The sequence below is a fragment of the Lycorma delicatula genome, chromosome 2 (genome assembly GCF_047948215.1).
Source record: "Lycorma delicatula isolate Av1 chromosome 2, ASM4794821v1, whole genome shotgun sequence".
Taxonomy (NCBI): Eukaryota; Metazoa; Arthropoda; class Insecta; order Hemiptera; family Fulgoridae; genus Lycorma; species Lycorma delicatula.
The window spans coordinates 90,971,421-90,993,370 of record NC_134456.1 but is presented as its reverse complement, the minus strand read 5'-3'; the positions used below and the strand labels follow the sequence as shown (position 1 = coordinate 90,993,370).

The following is a 21,950-nucleotide window of genomic DNA, read 5'->3' as shown; positions in this document are numbered from 1 at the left end:
GTAAAGGTAAAAGGAAATGGAAAGGAGAGAAGAAAAGCAAGGGAAAGAGAAATGGTGGCAGGAAGGGGGAAAGGGAAAGAAAATATGGTAAAAATGAAAATTGGAAAAAGGTGGAAAGGGAAAAGGGGAAGGTTAAATTTTGTGAAGTTCAGTAATGTTCATTTTGTTAATGTTTTATCAAATTTCAATTGTGTTTATTTAATGTGTATATATATATATATACACAAATCTAGCAATAGCGAAGCATTGCCGGGTCTGCTAGTTCATAATAAATGATTAACTGCTGTACATAAATATATCCTAAAGGCCCAAACAAATTAACTATAGTAAAGAATTTTAAAAGAAAGAAGCCTTAAATAAAATCAAAATACATATCGCTCAACCATCTAAAGTGCTCAACTGAAGTGATCCCACTTATGGCACAGGTGTTTTGTTGTCGGAGGGGGAAGGTACATGTCTCTAAAAGCTCAAACATGAATCTCCTGTTGCTACAAGTCAGTAGGCTTTTTTCAAGCTATAATAAAAATAATTTTTTTGGCCTGTAATGACTATTTGTACATTTTTAACTTTGTGGGCTTGAATTGTAATGCATAAGCCAGTGCATTATAAAAATTAAGTACTGGTAAATTAGAATATTTTATCATAAATATTTATACCCTTAAACAATCGGAACATGGTGTTTTATACTTACGTAATAATTACTTTTTAGTCATGTAGAATTATTATTAAATCATGTTTAAGCTTATCTAATTGTAAATAGAGAAGCTCTGGTTGGTGAAGACATAAATGGCTATTATCAACCACCTAAGAACTCAGTACATTTTTGACCAACTTTGGTGCTCTGTAACTCCTAAACTAGGTAAGTTTCAATGAGTAAATGTATACAACAAATTTATGTTTGGAAGAAGTGTTTCCTGTAAAATTATCAAATTTTTACACTCGGTCCCTTTTTAGATATAAGGCACTGAAAATGGTTGAAAACAGCCAATTGGCCGTCCTTGAAGGTCTCTAGGAGAAATAGGATATAAGTCTCCTGATTAAAACTTAAGTTCCAAGCCATGCTGTAAGATAACTTTGACAGGAAAAAATAATCAGTGTGAGACTCTTTTCCTTCATCAGAAATATTGGCCTCGAAAATTGAATTTTAATTGTAAATTAATTTTATGTATATATATATATATTTTTACCAACTTTCCCATAATACTTTTAAGAAACTAGTTTAAACAATCATTTTAGATAACTTCATGCTGAACATTCCGGTTTTTAAATTATCATGATATTTTTATATATAAGGGAGTTACACAATTTTCCACAAAACACGTTATTTGTGAATCTGTGCAAAAAAAAAAATGGCTGTAAAAAATTGTGAAAATGGCTGCAAAAAAAAAATCTAAAAAATTTTAATTATAGTTTTGCATTCATAAAGGTACTACTAAACCCTGGTAAAAATATTACAACAATAAAAAATGTTCTACAACCAAAATTATTTTTATTGTTTGAATTTAAATGGATTGACTGTATTGGAAATATATGCAGTATATTGGGAGAATGTTGTATTAGTAAAAATTATTTTTTCATAATTAAATTGTAATTTATAACTTTTCTTGCATAATTGTATTAAATTTTGTTATATGTTATTTCATAAAATTGTAAAGTAATATAAGTTTGATAAGACATAATTTAATTAATTATAAAATCAAACACCAAATACAGTATATTAAAAGTAAGAGACACTTAGTAATTGCAGTACTTTTAAAGATTTATTTTATCAGCAGTTAAAATTAGAAATTACACATAAAATATATTAGCATACACTGCCTTGTCATATAACATTAAAATTTTTTTCAATGAGTGCACTCATTGTCATGCCATGGTATGAAAAAGATTTTGATGTTATATTGCAAAGCAGTAAATGCTGATATATTTTTTTATGCAATTTCTAATTTTAACTGATGATGATGAAGTAAATCTTTGAAAGCACTGCAGTTGGTAAGTGTCTCTTATATATAATACATTGTTTCTGGTGGTCTTAATTTTTAATTAATAAAATTATATTGTATAATACAGCGAGAAAAATATTAAAAATATATATATATATATATATATAAAGCCACCAAAACACAGTAACAGATAAAACCTAAAAAATACTAATACCAATAGTCAAAAAAAGTGACTTCATGGGATTCTACATCATCAGTTGTACACAAATCCTGTAATTAAAACAAATAAATATTAAATATTTAATAATTATTAAATAAAAATGAATTAATTTAATTTAGTTATTATTTTTTTTTTTATATATATATATGTAATAAAAAAAAACATATTTTTTACACGTGCGTGCGCGCATGCACACATAAACACACACAAATTTGCATGCAAAAATCCGCAATAGACTTTGTCTTAACTGGCTCGGTCAGGATTGGACTCTTGGTTGCTTAGTGAGATGGCTGATTATCAGAAAATGGATAACTTACAACATTGTAAAGAAATTTTTTTTAGCACATTTTTTTTTTAATGGACAACTGTATAATTTAAATTTAATTAATGTAATAAAATTGCTTAAATAATTTTTTTGCAATCATTTGCAGTACTTATACAAACACCAACATTCTACCAATTTGGTCTTTATCATTACAATTTAATTCTTTAAATTTTTGTTTCATACTAAGGATAACATAATGTTTCATCCATCATTTTAATAAATTAAAGTATTAGGACCATTTTTATTAAAGTATTAATAAATTAAGTACACTCAGAAATGATATGACTTAAACAAAATGAAATCAAAATAATCTAAATAAGTACTGAATAAGATAGCTAAATGATTTATGTGAGTGAAGTTTACAAGAAAACCATTGCATTTATTTTGGTGTTGCATGTGTCAAAATCAGGTGAACTGTTCTTGAGGTATCATTGGTTTAATAGAAAATTTTATTGTACTGAAGCGTAAGCTCAGACAAAAGACAGGATAGACAATTGCTGAGTCCAAAATTAATTGAGTTAGAACTGTTCTTACTTGGCAAGTTTTTTAAAATGTTACTTTAAAATGATCCTGAATGAATGATTTTGATGATGTAAATTCCTGTCATAAATATGTATTAATGTAGTATAAATTAATCATTAAATTTTAGTTATCTAGTAAACATATTTGGAAAAATAATGTAATATTTCATGTAGAAAATTAATTGATTCAGATTTTAAATTTGTTTTTAGAACACTCCAAAACATCCTTTTTTATGCGCCACTACTGATTATTTAACATATTCAGTTTAACTATCAGGTACAAAAAAAATTATATGGGTTTTAATTTATTATAATAGCTTTTTGATGAGGTCTACAGTGTTGATTTAAGGCTAGGATCAAAGAGCAAACAGAGAGATTTAGTTGTGTGAATGGTTGTAGATTGATTCCTTATCTTCCTACTTGATGTCACTAGCAAAGATTGTGACTTCTGAACAGAAACCTTCTGTGTTTTGCAGTTAGCTAAATGTGAATCTGTAGTTATAGTTCAGCATACATTTCGTAGAAGATTTTTTAATTGTAATCCTTCTAGTAACGATAACATTTGTCAGTGGCATATTCATTTTGAAAGAGAAGAGAATGGAATGACTAAAGGTTTCTGAAGAAAATGGTAAATGTGTTAAGGAAGTCATTTCCATATAGTTTTAAAAAATCTGTTAAGGAGGCATACAGTGCTGATGATGACTATGGAATGTTGTAAGGAAATTCTTACATATGTGTTACCATTACAGGTGTCATACCATTTACAGGTGTTATAAGTTTTGAAGTCTAATGACTCTGTGCTTGACCAACTTCACACTCAAAATGTTGCAGCATGAAAATGACAACTTTCTTGATCATAGTTTGCTTAGTGATTAGTCAAGATTTCATCTTAGTGGAAAAGTTAACACAATAATGTACACATCTGGGATTCAGAAAATCCCCATGGACTTTTACAATACAAAAGGGACCCACCAAAATAATTTTTTTTCTGTGCAGTATCCTGACAGCAAGTTCACAAGCTGTATAAGCGTTAAAAAGTATAAGCTTTATAACCTTTTTCATTGAAGCAAGTATAACAGGAGTTGCTTATTTGAATATACTATGTACATTGCTCTTTCCTCAACTACAAGATGAGCCAAAGAATTTTATTCAGCAACAAGATGGTGCACTTCCTCACTGGCATAATTCTGTATGGGATTGGGGGGGGGGGTTGAATCATGTTTTCCCCAACCCCTGGATAGGTCGGCATGATGAGAGCTTGTTTGTAGTGGCCTCCAAGGTTATGAACTGACTCCTTGTAGAGGACCCCTTGTAAAGGTATGGTAATTAATAATTATAACTAATTATGTATAAGACTTCCTTTATAAGTGTCCTTTAGATTGTAGATGTATCCAGTTAGAAATAAAAACAACGCTACTTCGTTCATTGCTGACCAAGCCATAATAACAAGTATCAATTAAATTGAATAGGCAGTATTCCTGCAAGCAGTATTAAAATACACTAAGTCTGATTGCACACAATGTGCAAAGTCTACTTTACTGCAGAACGGCAGTGGATGAACCCATACTTGCTCATATTCTATACTGAATGATGGGGATAGTGTTACATCTTACTGATGGTAGAACACATACCAATGTCAGTGAATTAAAGAATACAATTACACTTATGAATTTTAGTTATATATATTATATATATATATATATATATATATAAGATCTTAACAGAAATAGTAATTTTGATTATGATTTTATTCAATCCACAGAAGGATTGTGAGTTCCTCAAGACAGCAGAATAGCTTTTCATTGTATTCTGAATAAATATTGAACTTCTGATACCGCACAACCATAATATTGAATAAAATTATTAAAAAAAAATTATATGTCAGATGTGTTATTCATTCTCAAATTGTAGTATTTAGAATTTATGTTTAAGAAGGCTTATGTTCAGTAAAGGCTTAATAATGGGTAAAGCTGAGTAACTTAGTTCAGTAATATAGTTCCACCTTTGAACTAAAGTAATTAATTTTGGATTAAAAAAACCATTGTAATTTGAATTTGTCTTATTTTTAATGTTACAGATTTACCGGACGAAGATGTTGTGGATAGACTTATGTTTCATACAAATTGTGGAACACATGCCGCTGTTATAAACAACGCCAGAACTGCACATCGTCCTAAGTACTTTTTTGTTATTATTTTTGTATGTATGAATTTAATCATATCTGAAAATAAGGTAACAAATATAATGGAATGGATGGTTGTTTATTTATTTTTATTACTATTTACTCAAGATAAAATAGTTTTTATATAAATTTGTTATTAAAATAGTTATGGCATAATAATTACCTTTTTTTTAAATAATTACAGAAGGTTTATTAAAAATACATTTATTGATTGTTTTTTTTTTTAAATTTGAGAATATTTAAATATTTTAAATCATTTTTCAAATTTTTTTATTGAAAAGAGTATATTATCAGTTGATACAAAAAGACAAAATAAAAAATGCAAGACCTTTTTGTTTTTTCTAGTACTAAATTTTAGTAATAATTTCTGGACTTTAATATGATTAGCAGTATCGTGTAGTATTTTGATATAAAGTATTTCACTTTAATTTCATTTTTATTAATTTTTTTTTTGTTTTTAGTGAGTAGGTTATTAGTTATTTTATAATAGATTAGTATATTAATGTATTAATATTAGTGTTGGATATAGAATGGAATGTCAGTTGTGTTATATAGACAAAATATGTTATATTATAATTTTTTTTTAAATAAGATTTTTGTGCATGCTTCTTCGTATCTTTAAAAACAAATTATAAACATTCCAAATCTTTTTGATGAAAACTGTAGGATAGGCACAATTCTGTGAATGATAGGAAATATGTCATTGAATTCACTTTTCTTCTGTAATTCATGGCAAACAGTACAGCTAATGTTATGATATTAGCTAGCCATATTGCTTCATAGAATACACTACACTGTGGTTGGTATCTAAATATCCCAATAAATCACTGTTGATTTTTTTTTAAGTTAGTCAAAATGTAAATCAATGCACGATGCTAACTCTATAATACAATATAAATTAATTTTCATAAACCGTAAAAAAGTGTTGTAATGTCAATTTTTCTTTTGCAAATTTAGTTTAAGGTTTCGGTATGTATTTCTCGAATTTGCATTAAATTCTTTTTAATGTAATTTATTTAATTGAACTTACTAATCAGATAGTATGATATTCAAGAAAATATTTTAGTTTCTTGCAGAAAAAGTAAGCATATTGTAATTTAAATGATTTCATTTTGTTGGAAGTTTTTTTCACTTAAACTTTATCTTAGCATTTGTTGATTAATTTCTGTAATTAATTTTGAATATTATAAAAAACTTATCTTAAGGAAAATATCTGTTCAATTTTGTTACTGGTTTTATTTTTGACAATCATTGTTTCAGTGCGATGGATGATTTCAATAATGGTGTTGTTTTAACACATCGACCGTTGAAGCCTAATGAACTTTTTGAAATTAGACTTGATAAAATGGTTACTAAATGGGCTGGTTCCATTGAAATTGGTGTTACTACACATTCGCCTACGGAATTAGAATACCCTTCTACTATGACTAATGTCAGGTAAACTATTTATTATGTGGTAATTACTTGATAGTGTATCTTTAATATGATATTAACTATAAAGGAGTATGTTGCAAAATGTTTATGCCGTGGAAATTCAGTAAGCACTTGCAATTCATCTTAATCTGTAATTGTTCACATCAAAAATGTTAAAAAACAGGGAATTAATGCCCTTATATATAATAGAATTGTAACAGCTGATAAGTTTAATAATATTGATTTGGTAATAATTAGGTTAATAATAATCCAGCTACCACTGGTACAATAACCCAGATCTACACACTGGTAATCTGTAGATGTTAAAAACTAGGCTCTTACTTTCTTTGCATAAATAATTAAGGGACACAATTACGATTCACTTACCTGAACCTAGGAAGACTGCACTTGGAAATCTGGAAACTTCTAGAATATTAAATAAACAGTCAACTATTTAGGTATTTAGTCCAACTGTTCCTTGTTTTTAATATTTCTTTAATAACTTAGAATTATTTATTTATTTAGTTTTTTGAGCAACTATACAGCGTAAAGGCAGAGATAATACCACTCTATCACAGAGGCCAGCAGAGTGGTGGATTATGTATAATCCATCATCATATAACTTCATCTTTTGAATTTTCAACTTCATCTTCAAATTTTGAATTTTCAAACCGCTCGGTAATATAACATTGGCTGCTCAGGTTACATGGTATAAATTTTCTAATTATTTTATTTTTAAATTTAATTAAAATCTTTAATTCTTAACTGACGTCATATTTATACATATGTATTTATTTTATTTGACTTCATATTTTGTATATATGATAGTAATTTTAATTTTTATTCTAAAAAAATTTGTTATGTTTGATATGCAATTTTATATAATTTATAAACAACTGATAATGAGGGATCCCACGATAGTGCTATTGGAATAAAAAAAAAATAAAAAAGGTTAGTATCATTTCATTTACTTTCTAATTCTGTACTTGGGTTGTTTAAGTTGGTTTTTGATTATAAAAAAAACAAACATATATATATATGTTTGTTTTGTTATATATATATATATAATTATAAAAAAGTAAAAAAAATAAAAAGTAAAACTAAAAAAAAAAACACATCATCTAAACTAATTCTGAGTACAGAAGTGAGAAAGAGTCATCTGCCTGGTGTGTATTTTGATCATTGGTTACTCTAAATAAGTATGAAATCATATAATTTTAAATAATAATAAAAATACCGTCATACTCTAGTAAGTTTTTAACAAAAAAGCCAATCCTTCATATTAATAAATTATTTAATCATATGATAAATTCTATAATTTGAAGTTAATGGTGGGTGAGCTTAATGAATCAACCATTTCTCTTCATTTTAGAGCAACAAAATTTTTGTTGAGGCTTCAGAGTGCCAGAGGCTGCATTAAATGTTTTTTACAGTTATAAAAACCCTTGGATAGATCCCCTTTGGTCATTCTAGTACTGTGTTAATAAGCCCTTCTCCTTTTATGATACGTCTCATTTAGCTTTACTGTTCTAAATTACTCTGATTAAGCTTATATTCTTGTTGACTCATGTTATTTCATCTTCACTTTTACTTTGTCCTATTCATTTAGTCTTTTCCCGTCTCATACATGTCTTCACTTTTCTTTTACTCTTTGTTAATATCTAATATTTCATATTCATGCACAAGTACACATTTAAACATTATGCTTTATAGATGCATATATATTCATACAAAATTGTAGTCTTATACCAAGAATAATATGAACATAGAAGTGATTAATTTATTGAGATTAAAATTATCTTAATTGATATTGTAAAAAAATTATTAAAAGATTTTGAAAGAGGTTAGTGGGCATACAAAAGCAGTTCCTAATACAGGGATTGGCAACATGGCGCCCGTGGGTGCCATGACACCCTCGATGAGATTTTTATATGCCCTCACTATATTTACACACCTACTAAGCCCAATAACCATATCAGTGTTGTGTGTATGTAAGACAATATAATTGTGCAAGCTTAGTGTCAGCAAATAGCAATCAAGGGCATACACTGACACACTTGCTACTTAGCATGTAGGAATATTCTCACTTCTGATAAATTTGATAGTATGTTACTATATTATGTTATCATATTTTGAGCGTTATTATTATTGACTATAGCGCTTTTCACTATCAAATACGTATTGTACTGGTTAAACAGATTTTATAAATAACCCATCATGAATTGTAAAAGAAAAAGAATTTATTGTTTTAATGTTGACTGGGAAGAACAGTTTTGTTTTATTGACTTTAAAGGCAAATGCATCTGCTTATTGTTTAATAATAGTATGGCGCCCCCAATAACTTTGAATTTATTTTATGCCCTTGCTGACAAAAAGGTTGCCAACCTCTGTCCTAATACTTACGTCAACGGAGAGTGACTATTGTAAATTATGCAACATGCTGATTCAATTGAGCTAGTGATTGAAGGTTTTTATTGGAATTTCATTAATTTTACTTCTTTCCAACAACCCATCCAAGTTTAAAAGTAGTGGCATCTTAATTTTGTTATAAAATTGTTTACTGTTGTGATGTTATTTTGTTGTTAGAAACTGAGATATTATTTGGTTTAAAAGGTATACTTTCTCAAAAATAATTGCTTGATATCATGAAATTTCATGTGGTTAAAAAGAAAGTCCATATTTTAATACATCTTTATATACTTCATAGGCTATTTTTGTCAAACGTATAAAGCTCAGAAGCTAAATACACAAAAAATTACATATTTCTTAAAATTTTGACATTTTTCTTATTGTTTAGGTGAGTTCTTAATAAGATAACATATAATAACGTAACTGCCTTAATTAGTGCATATTATTGTTTTTTTTTACATCGTTGATGACTAAACTAAAACTATATTATTCTTGCCCTTGGTATTGAGTAGCGTGGAAGATTTTCATCTCATATTTAACGTACATGTATTCTGATATTATTTACAATCTTGGTTGAACTACAAAGTTAATATGACAACTTATCCTTTATAATAAAAAGTTTATCAGCAGTTGCTTCTATACACAAATTTTCTAATTCACAACAAGCATTCTAGAAACAGGAAATATATCTGTAATAAACTAATGTAAACAAATATTACAGTGTGCATGCATGATGAATCATTTTCATCATAATGACTTACTTTAAGTATTATATGTGCATATTAATTAGGTGTATTGACAGTTCTTTAAAATAATTTAATTATTACAGATCAGGAACTTGGATGATGACTGGAAATGGTGTTATGCACAATGGTACCACTGTTATTGATGAATATGGACAAAATTTAGATAGATTACAGGTGGGTTAATCTATATATATAAAAATCAGTGTTTGTTTGTCTGTCTATTCCAACTTAACTCGAGATCTACTGGACAGATTTGTCTAAAACTTTGCACACCTACACTTTGAAGCCCTGCGGTGAACATAGGCTAATTTTTTTGGATCTCCGACATAACGGTTGCACGTTATCGACGTTAAAGTTACTTTTTTCCATTTTGACAACATTGGATTCATTTGTTTGCACGCTTTAAAAGTTAAATTTCATGTGATTTTAGTTTGTTTTTTCACTTCGATGTGGATTCGAGTTCCAATTTTGACGACACTTAACAATTGTGATAATAGCAAAGTACTTTTTTGTAGATTCTTTATATTGCTGGTCAGAGATTTAAATCAGAGGTGGCAGAGAAATTAGGTTTTTACAATGGCCGAGTTGTATGAAATTATTTTTAACGTAGGCTACCTATTTTTTCATGCGATTTGGCATTATCAAGTTATACTTGTAAAAGTTAATTTTTTACATTTTTGACAATTTTGCATTTATTTGTTCATATGCTTGAAAAGTTTAATAATAAGTTTTATGGTATTCAATTTCTACACAATTATCCAAATTAAGACATTTTCTCTACTCAAGTTCTCATTTCAGGTCTTCTTAAATTTATCTCCAATACTTTGTTTTTCTGGATATTTTAGCTTTTCTATCAATTAGAGTAATGGGCGATTTTATTAATACACGTGTGGATTTACAACCTTGTAAAAGTTTTTTAATGTTGATTTCTCCTTTTTAATGTTTTAGCTCTTTTCTTTTACTTTTTTCAAATATTCTACAACCAAAGCGCTGAGCGAAGTGAGGCCTGGCTGGGAGGTCTGGTGAAGTCAGGCCGAGCGGCTAGTAGTAAATAAAAAGAATATTTTTTTTAAAATTTGTAATTTACTTATTATTTGGTATAAATAAAATAAATCTGTTTGTAATACAATTTTCTGAAAAATAAAGTAATCGTAGTGGAATGACTATAAAACAAAATCTGATTGAATTAAAAATTTTCATTATAGCCAAGATATTTTTCTTTGTAACTTTTATTATCTTAATTTATACTATTCTTTTTAATAGTATCAATATATTATATCGCCCTATTATAAGCTGTGTTCATGAATTTTATTTGGTAGAAATATAAATTACAATTATTGTACAAAGGTAGCTGTATTTTGAGGAATCAATCACTTAATTATGTAATACCATAAATATTTAGTAACTTTAATTAGTTTAACAGCTGTTAACCAAAAATCCTTCTGTATCTTGAGTTCATCAGTTGATGAGTATTTACGTTCATAATGGTTATCAATGGATTGTTCATTGAACTTTTTCAGTAGATTACTAGCTGATGAATTATGAGGTTGTCTATTTTGTTAATATTCTACTGACAATCTTGTCTGCAGAATGTTAATACAGCTTTCAATAACATTCATTCTCAAAGTTGATGTTAAATGCTTTCACCGCCTCTTCTCTTGTTCATGATATGACTTCTTAATTGCCACTTGATATTTAACATCCTTTTCGGTCATATTTAAGTCTTTGATGTTATATTTATTTTATGCCTTAAGTACTAAAAAAAGACTATAGGATCTGTGAATGTGGCGCAGTTCATGACTGTACTCTTGTTTGCCATTTCCATAGCTGACACGACAGAACTCTGAACATTTAACCATTTTTTTTCTAACTCTGTTTAATGTTGTAACATAAACATAATAATATATTTAACCTAATAATTACATGGAAAATTACAAATATGAAACAAGAGTAATTTTGCGAGTGCACTCAAAAAGAATTTGCACAAACCTCTGTAAATAGAAATGAGCTAAAAATATTTTTATAATATTTCTCTCCACAAGAAATTTTCAATTTAATATCAGATTTTAATATTGTCCAATGTATTTTTTGTATTTGTAACCCTTTCAAAGAAGTTGATTTTTTTAACAAAAAAAATAAACTAAGCAGTTGAGTACTGATGGGGCCTGAAGTGTGTGTCACGGCAGGGGGTGGTGTAAGAGACGAAACAATGTGGTTATGTCATGCTGGTAGCTAGTGTTTATCTTGTTGTCATAGGAATGCTTACTATTACTACTCAGTATCACTACTTGTTGAATGATGTTTTAGTACTACCATCTATCACTCTTTTTTGTGCAACTCATTCCTTACACAGTTACTCATACAATTCAGTACAGTAACTGCTATTGTAGTGGTGATAGTGATTGGGAAGCAGGGTTATTTGAAAAAGTGAAGGGGCAAGATTGTTGTTGTTGGGCAGAGGGTGGTTCCTAAGAAAGCAGAGACTGAGAGTTTTTGGCTTAAAGGTCTGTAAGTTTTAAAGGTCTGTAATTGTATAACTGGAAGACACATATTATTACTACAACTACTCTTTTTATTCTCCAGAAGTTCCTTAAATATCATTTTTAGCGTTGATACAACTATTCTAAATCAATATTACCCTTTACTATATAAAGATAAAGAGAAAATAAATAAATAAATGATATGGATCTAATTACATTATTGTAACATGCATTAAATCAAACAAATCATTACATGAAAATGTTATAATTTATTCCAGTAAGTGAATTATTTAAATTGTTATTTACACTAATGAAAAGATTCTAATTTGATTGATCATTCCATTGTGTTTAATTTAAATTCTTTTCTCATAACAATATTACAAAAGGAAAAATAAAGAAAACAAAATTTATTGTACTTTTATTAGATAAAACTGTTTCAGGAAAACAGGAATAAACAAACTACCTCATCAAAGAAATAAAAATACTTCTGATTCTAAGCAAATACTCAAATAATGATACAAATTGCATTGTATGTTTTGATAACAACAAAAAAAATTTCTAGCTGAATACTGATTGAAAAAAGAGGATTTAAAACAAATATTAGAACTGTATGTACACTGTAGCTGGCACATAGATTACTCAAGAAGTGCCATGTGTGGTACTGAGGTGGCAGGCAGCAAATTAAATTACGAAATGAAGTGGCTGTCCATGTATTAAGTAATTGACAATTTTGCCACTGGCAAGTTTCTTTTTTATACTGATTTATTAGTCAAATATATAATTTTACAGATAACATTTTAATTGGTAAAAAATAAAAGTAATGTATTTTTAAGGTGGGCGATCGAGTCGGAGTTGTATTGAAAGAGAGTGGCTCACTTCACTTCCTTGTAAATGGAATAGATCAAGGAGAGGCTGCTACAAACATTCCCCCACGTGTATATGGGGTTATTGATCTTTATGGCCAGGCAGCTCAGGCGACGATATTAGATTACAATTGCCAGTGCTGCTGTAGTCCTTCAACAGACACCATCCACGATTCCTTCCCATCTCATACTTCGGCGAGGCCACATTCTCATGCGTACGTATCACAATGCTGTAATTCAGTTGTAAATAAATCTTTATTTATTGTTATCTATGACACTTTAAAGAATATCCTCAGTTGACTTTGTTTATTATTTAACTTTTCTTAAAATGTATCGATAATATATAATATTATATAAAGATGAAGAGGGTTTTTGTTTAGTCAGGATAAACAAAAAACTACTTGATCAATTGCAACCAAATTTTTACTCACATTTTTTGGCATAGCGGAGAAAGTTTTTACATATATTTCATTTTGAAAATTATCAAAAAAGTAAAATTTATATGTAGTAGTGGATATTTATCAGTTGCAGCACAAACTTTAATGAATTTTGAACTGTGAGTCTCTCACTGTGTGAGCTGGGTTTAAACTGAATGATTTAAAACACTCAAATGAGTAATATTACAAAAATAATAGAATTAAATTTACATCAAATAAAATTTATATCTGTACTATTATATAAAGGAGAGGGTTTATTTGTTTAAGTTAAATAAAAAATACTCTATCAGTCTCAAACAAATTTTTACCCATGTTTCTTGGCATAACTGAGAAGATTTTTAGATATATTTCATCTCAGAAAATCACAAAGAACCAACCGATTGGTTACTTTCAAATTTTCTGGATACATTCGTATTATACCAAGGAAGGTTCAAAGCTACAGAGGCCCTAGCTCTCTTTTTAGTTAAAATATTCATTATTTCTTCACCCTCAAGGAAGGTAAAGTTGTAAATTAAACATATTCATTAAGAAAAAAAAAGATTAATTCTTTTACTTCATTATTATATTTCTGCTTCTATGGTAAAGAAGTAAGTTATGAATTTTTTGTCATCAAAGGTGTTACTTTAGTTAACATAGCTACTAATTATTCTGTCTTTTGTAATTTAGTTTCTTTTTCAGGTTTCTATAAAGCATTAATATTTTAATTGTTATTTATCAGTATTATTCTCATAATCATGAGGATAATGAACAGTGCAGGAATCTAGGGGGCAAAGCCCTCTTGATAGACAGGAATGGTAATTGAAGCGAGCTCTGCAGGTGTCCAAAGTGCTGTCCCCCTGCAACAGGAATGGCTAGTGAAGTGAGCTCTGCAACCCTGGGGTAGGTTGTGTGAGACCCTGAGTTGGCTCCAGGATTTGCCTGGGCCGATTGGAGCTCTGAGGGTCCAGATTTTGGCTAGATGGGCCAGCTAGTGTTAATATACACGCATTCAATTGTACATGGGATCAACATAATCTAACCAAACATAATATACACTCATTTCACTCGCTAACCTCGACTAATTAACAATGTTTTTATTAATTAAATAATAAATCCAGTAATTACGCCTTATAGTCGAGTTATGTTAATGTGCAAAATATCTTAATATGGAAATATGAGGGTAAATCAAATATAAATGGGATTTTATTTATTTTTTTAAATTTATTTATTAAAAAATAAAAGGCGAACATAATTAATTTTTCTACATAGTTTCCTGCTTTAGAAATACATTTTACCCAGTGAGAAGGAAGTTTTTTATTGCAGCATCATAGAATGAAGTTGGTTTTGTCAGGAGGCAATTGCCCACGAATCCCTCCATGCCTCATCATCTTCAAATCGTTGCCCTCCTAGAGCTACTTTAAGCGGCCTAAACAAATGAAAATCGCAGGGTGATAGGTCCAGGCTGTTTCAAGTTGAGTCTAGTGCATTTCTTCTAGTTTTGAGACCGTTAGAGCTGCAGAGTGTGTTGTGGAGGAGGATGGCCTCTTGAATCGGTTGGTCTTGTCTTTTATGGTGATATGCAGCCCTCACCTCATTCAACAGCTCGCAGTAGTAAGCAGCATTGATTCTGCATCGCTCATGCCAAAAATCAACGCACAAAATGCCTCACCAGTCAAAAAAAAATGGTTGAAAGAATCTTGCCAGGTGACAGTAAAGTCTTTGTTTTCACTGGGGCTGCCTCCCCTTTCCACCGCCACTCCAAACTGGCTTGTTTCGACTGGGGAGTGTAGTGGTGGACCCACATTTCGTTACAGGTGATGATCTGACTAAAAAATGTATCACCTTCTTTCGCAAACCTTGCTGTAAGCCTCTGACAGACCTTCAGACATCTTAACTTCTGATCTGTGGCCAAAAGGCAAGGGACCCATCTGGCACACACTACTTAACTGTAGGTTGTTTGTGATGATCACTTGACAGTTCCCATATTTTATTCCAACCTGTTCTGCAATTTCAGATACTCCCACCCATCAGTCTTCTTCAAGAATGTCTTGAACTGCATGAATATTTTCATCTGTAATGCTGGTCCAAGGACGGTGATCGTGTTCCTGATTTTCCTTTCGTTCTCATCCTTCCTTGAACACTTTATGCCAGGCAAACACACGAGTCCTTGACAATGTTTGGTCCCCAAACTGTGCAGTCAATCTCCAGAAAAGTTTTGTCACTTGAACTCCATGAGCAAGAAATCTTGTAATTATGCATTGCGCCGTTGGGGGGTGCACCTATTGCTCCGACATAGTGAGTGCTACTGACGAATTGGTTGGGAGTGTGGAATATCCAACTCTCTCCACTCCTAATGACCCCACCCAAGCATACTAGAAGCAGTCCTACCAACCGTAGACACTCAGGAACAAAAATCCTGTTTATATTTGATTTACCCTCTTATTAAGAATATTTAAATTACAGAAATATTAGAATACTTTAGAATATTATAATATGTAAATATATATTGCTATATATTTATTAAATTCTCCAACATTGGAGGTGATAATATGTATTAACCGGTAGTAATTATGGATATTCAACAGATATAGTTATATAAAAAAAAATATTAAAGAATTTATAAAAAAGAGGGTACACATTTTTCATATAGGGGAGATTGTTGTTTTATGATCAAGGGGGACTTTGTTCATATTAACATTGAACAACCTTTGGTTTCTCAACAGATGGTGCTACCTATGTAACAAAAGTGGCACTAATTGAATGTTTGGCCATCTTTGTACAGTGCAAGCTTGTTGAGAATAAACGTTTTTACATTTTGAATGAGTTGCAAAATAACTGTTTGACTGTGAAAAGTAATAAATTTTAGTTTTACAAAATATTTTCTATTTAATGTACAACTGTATGGAGTGTTTTAAATCATAATTCATCTGAAAAATTGTTTGTAGTGAGTAATATGATATACTACATTTTGTCATTGTACCTAACCTAGAAAGCACAGGTTATTTTGTTTGTAAAATTTCACCATCACGTATCTTGGATCAAAACAACGTCGTGTACCATGGATCATAGAAACATAGGTACATTATTTTCTATTTTGTTTCTTTTTTATTAAATGAAATGTAAGATATTAAATGTTTAAATTACAAATTAACTCTGTATATTATTAGAATTTTCCATAAACCCAAAATTCCTTAAAATTATTTTTTTTTAAGTAATTTAAGTAAATTAAGTAAGTAAAGTAGAATTACTTTACTTTTTATTTACTTTACTTTTTTAATTTTCATTGTTATCCTATTGTTTTCATAAAATACTATTGCTCTGATTTACTTAAAATTTTAGAACGACAAACGTCATCAAGTTTATTATTTTTTATGCCTGTTTTTTTAATTTTAAAACAAGATATATTAACACAATTCATTTCTGCTTTCAGAGATTTACATTTTCACCATGTTCATGGTCGAAATGCTAGAGTATCAAACGGGGGTAGGACAGCATCTCGTCCAAGAGCTCTTGCAGAGTTCAATGATGCAATTGTTATGAGTAATAGATCACTGCGAGATGATGAAATGTTTGCTGTTGTTATTGAAAAAATTGTTGATCGGTGGTCAGGTTCAATTGAAGCAGGTTAGTGGAAGGTTTTACTTGGAACTGAAATCCTGTGTTTTATGTTCATTTATTTAATCATTTTTTTCATTTTGTTTTATGTTTGTTTATTACCAATTGAATTTTTTTCAGAATGGATTAATATTTATGGTAGTGAAGGTAAAATATTTTAAATATAACAAACTTTTTTCTTTAACCTGTAAAATATTACCTGGTGAAATTAAATTTCATGTATTACCACATGATTGATATGTTCAATTTTTTAAATGATTTTTTTTTTTAAATGGTATGAAACAGTAAAGCTGCCTGCTTTTTAAACGCTTTATTTTAGCGTTAATCATGTAAAATGAATTATAGTTGATAAATTCATATTCTTCATATGATAATAAATAATAATAATTTATATAACAAATTCTTCATTTGCATGATAGTGTGATGTTTACACCTTTATAAAAGTTATGCAAGGTACTCATTTTCTTAATTACTAGTCATATGATTCTGTAAAACTTTTTAAGTCTAAAATCAGGCTTATTTGCAAAATGATTCTATTAATTCACTGAAAATGTGTTTCACTCTCATTTCATATAAAAGTGAAATTGTATCTAGTTATGTTGCACTGAGGATTACCAATGATAACACTGAGAATGAGACCAGATTTTAATATTGAAAAGATTTTATGTAATCACATTTTCAGTCGCTAAGAAATCTGATACACTCCTCTATAGCATTGCATCGAGGGTGAGTTTGGATCTTAATCTTTGTAAGATGTTATGGAATCATATTCCTAGTTATTCAAATGGTATTTTGTGATTTGTAATGATTTTTTATTAAGAAAAGAGCTTAGTTTAATGTAATGCTTTTTGTTATATTGAGAATACCTCACTAATCTGACAAAGTAAACAAGTTTGAGTATATAGTAAAACTTCCTGATACCGGACACATCTCAGGAGCAACAATCTCTCAGTTATTTAGAGCTGTCTGCTATTCAGAAAAATGCGAATACAGTACTGTATTATGTTGTTATTGTATAAAATAAAAAAACACTTTGAATAGAACTACAGTATGCATATTTATTTCATGTAAATTAAAATGTAAAAAATTTAGTTGCTAATTAAAATGACTATGTAAAAAAACAAGTTTTTTTTTCTGTAAATAAAACATTGTCGTTTATGTTCATACTTGAATAAAAAAAATAATACTCTGCTGCTGCAATGGACCAACAAAATAAGACAAAAAATTTACTGTACTATATTAAAATGGAATAAAAAACAATGTAACTTACAAACATATTAATCGATAAGTTAAAGTATACAAGAATATTAATCAAAATACATGTATAAGAAATAATGTAAAAATAAAAATAAAAAATTGATTTGGATATGTACAATTTATTTATAGGTAGATGGTGTAAAATAGTTGTCCATTTTAATTTGAACTAACTCTTGGTACATATTTTTTCTAATAAGCGACTGCATTTCTGACATTAAACTTCTGATAAACCTTTGGTGATTTTTTTTACTTTCTGGTAATCATTTTTGTAAGAAATATTGCTTGAATTTTCTAACTTCTGCTGCTTCCTTACTCATGATTGCAAATCAGGGTTCATCGTTGTCATTATCATAGTCGTTCGTTTTGGAAGTAGTCAACTATGAGGCAGTAACAAGATCACAGATATCAGTCGATACATCCTCTGTGTTGAGCGTGTCGTCAATATTCAGGTACTCTTTGTAGTTTCGAAATGGTTCATTAAGTTCTTGTAATTCTTTGTGTTCCATATAATTTTCATTTGGTTCAGTAAGATTGTCAGTGTCGGAATTGAAGTTAATTTGTGAAGGTTTAATACTGGCTTGTATGAAACAATTTCTCTCTCTCTCTCTCTCTCTCTCTCTCATAGTAGTAAGCTGCTTTATTGCCATATGAATCCATTAAACTCCATCCTACATACTAATGCTTTTAGAGAACTCATCACCAGCCATAACTGCATTCGTTGTTGACAATAAGTACTGTAACATCTTTGTTTTGTGCAGAATTTTAAAGTTGTGAATGATTCCCTGATCATGCGATTGACATACTGCGGTAGTATTTAGGGAAAGACAGACATATCAATTTTTTATTTTCTAAGCTAACTTTTGGGTGGGATTTTGCATTGTCCAAGGTCTGACTTTCCTATTTTGCCTTCCAATTCTATGATCAAAACTTAACAACCAGTACATCATGTCCCTAGTAATCCAAGATATTTTATTTGAATACCATTCAATTTCTAATGAATTTATGTTACTCCCTTAAAATATTGTGGCTTTGCTGATTATTAATGGTTTTTCAAATTCTTCTGAGAAATTCACAGCCAACATAACAGTCTGTCTTTCTTTTGATTTCTTCCTGCCTGTACATTTTTCCTCTTTCAAATACATTGTTTTACTGGGTAAAGGTCAGGAAAAAAGATCAGTTAATCACAATTAAAAATATTTCTTTCATTATAACTCATATTTCATTTAATTTTTCCTATCACTTGGATACCAAATTCTCATTTACAGTCCCAGCTTCACCAAAAACATTTTTAAATGAAACATTATGTCAATTTTGGAATTTATTTATACAATCCTCTGATACTTTAAATTCATCGTAACCGAGTTCTTTAGCAGTTTCTAGGACTTTCTCACATATCAAATTTCCAGAGACCGGAATGTTATTAGCATGAACCCTACAAAACTACTCTTAAATCAAATTGCCAATCAGTAGGACTGGTGATTTAGGAAATGCACGTTTGCTTAACTGATTATCATTTTCAGTCCATGACTTTCGGATATCAAGTTTATGTCTCTTTTCTGAGTTTTTCTGACTTCAAAACGTATTGCCATATCATGCACACTTGAGTTTTTCTATTTCATAGACATTTTATAAACACTACTTTTTCTTTAAACGTCAAATGTTTATGTTTTTGAGACATTCTAAGTTGTGGTAACAATTCCTATAAAATACTTAAAATTCAATGAACAGTAAACATAAGTGTAGAAAATGTGTACAATAATAAATACAGCACTATACCGTAACAAAAATATTACTCTTGTTCACTGTATAGTATACACTTGCACAGCAACTGATGACGAATCATGCTGGATGAAGAATAAATGGAAATCATAACATCAGTGTCTAGGCTGGAAGTGATGGTTTTCACAACTGGTAAACAAATTAGTCACACTAAGTATAAAATAAAATAAAAAAGTACAGTTTTCATTCCTGCTGATCGTTTTTCAGAACTGATTGAACAGTTTTTATAGGTAAAATCATTGTTCGTGTCCATTATTTAGAAGGTCCATGTATTGAGAACTATTTTATCCATTAATACCATTATAAAACTGTCATGGAATATAAAAGTGTCGGGTATTAATAGGAGTCTGTTATTGGGATATGTCTGTTACAGAAAGTTTCACTGTATATGTTTCATCTTTTCAAAGAAAATATGAAATTCAATTGCAGATGTTTAGTTTGTCTTAAATATGTAACAGAAAACAGGATATTGAAATTTAAGATGTGGATGATAAATTAAAAAAGGACACAATTTTCAGTTTCTTAAAGTTTCCACAAGTTCCTTACTAAGGGCCCAGTTTATTTTCTATTTATATCAGTCAGTTAGGTTTACTTGATACCTGACCAACCCACCAGGTTGATGTGGTGAACTTGTTATCGCAATCAGCTGATTTTGAAGTTGATAGTTCCAAGCTTCAAATCCTAGTAAAGGGAGTTACTTTTATATGAAATTTAAATATTAAATTGTAGGTACTGGTGTTTTTTGGTGGTTGGGTTTCAATTAACAACACATCTGAAGAATGGTCAACCTGAGACTGTATAAAATTGCACTTCATTTACAATCTTACATATCATTCTCATTCATCCTGTGAAGTAATACCTTATGGTGGTTCCAGAGTCTAAACAGAAGAGTAGCTACTGCTGTCATTCATAGAGACAATATATTGATTATCAACGTGTTCTTACATTCAAGTTAAAATTATTCTTATTCTAATTCTTTTATTCAAGTTAAAAGAAGTTTTATTCGATTTTAAAATAAGTGTAATAAACAAGAACATAATAAAAATAAAATCAACTGATTATTTTCAGAAGTTAGGCCTGTTTCCATTAATAACATGATAAATGGACTCATTCATATACTTAAAACTATTATTTACGGGTAATTTTTTTCAGGTGTAACTGCAATCCGTCCTGATGAACTTGAACTGCCTGGAACCATGACAGATTTAGATCATGATACATGGATGTTATCAGGTATTTTTTCATCACACTGTTTTATCCCTTAGAAATCTTTTTTTAACATTCGCATTTAAATAATATTAGATACTACTTTTCAGGCTTTGAACATTAGAAAAGATGGACAGATACTTCTTATTGAAATATTACAATTATGATAGTTCTTTCAGTTTATATAATGAAATATTTTTAAATTACTGATGTAATATCTTTCAAGAATATCAATTTTTCTGTTGTAATTATTATTATTTATTTCTACTATTTCCAAATTATTGTGTATATCAGTACTTATATGGTACTTTTTTATAAGATGATCCATTACATTTGAAAATTTACTATTACCTTTTATAATTATTGAAGTGCTCTAAAAACCTCTTAACGAGAGATCTGGTAGTTTTTTCTATATACAGAGTGATTCAAGAGTATACGGCAATCTCTTGGGAGCTGATTCTATAGCTAACAATATGAAAAAAAGTTCATATAAATATAGGCTCAAAAACGCTTCATTATCGAGTTATGGATAATGAAAAATTTTGTCTGGATTTCAGTTCAGTGAAATGAAGACTTCC

At 29.4% G+C, this 21,950-nt stretch overlaps 1 protein-coding gene across 1 annotated transcript in view; it reads left to right on the top strand.

The window, feature by feature from the left end:
* Neurl4 (neuralized E3 ubiquitin protein ligase 4) overlaps positions 1–21,950 on the top strand; it is a 118,378-nt gene that overhangs the window by 41,687 nt on the left and 54,741 nt on the right. The window contains exons 9-14 of the mRNA XM_075355773.1: positions 5,084–5,183; positions 6,449–6,625; positions 9,840–9,930; positions 13,070–13,314; positions 16,946–17,139; positions 21,319–21,399. Of these exons, the coding sequence (XP_075211888.1) occupies positions 5,084–5,183; positions 6,449–6,625; positions 9,840–9,930; positions 13,070–13,314; positions 16,946–17,139; positions 21,319–21,399 (888 nt within the window). The remainder of the gene's footprint in view (positions 1–5,083; positions 5,184–6,448; positions 6,626–9,839; positions 9,931–13,069; positions 13,315–16,945; positions 17,140–21,318; positions 21,400–21,950) is intronic.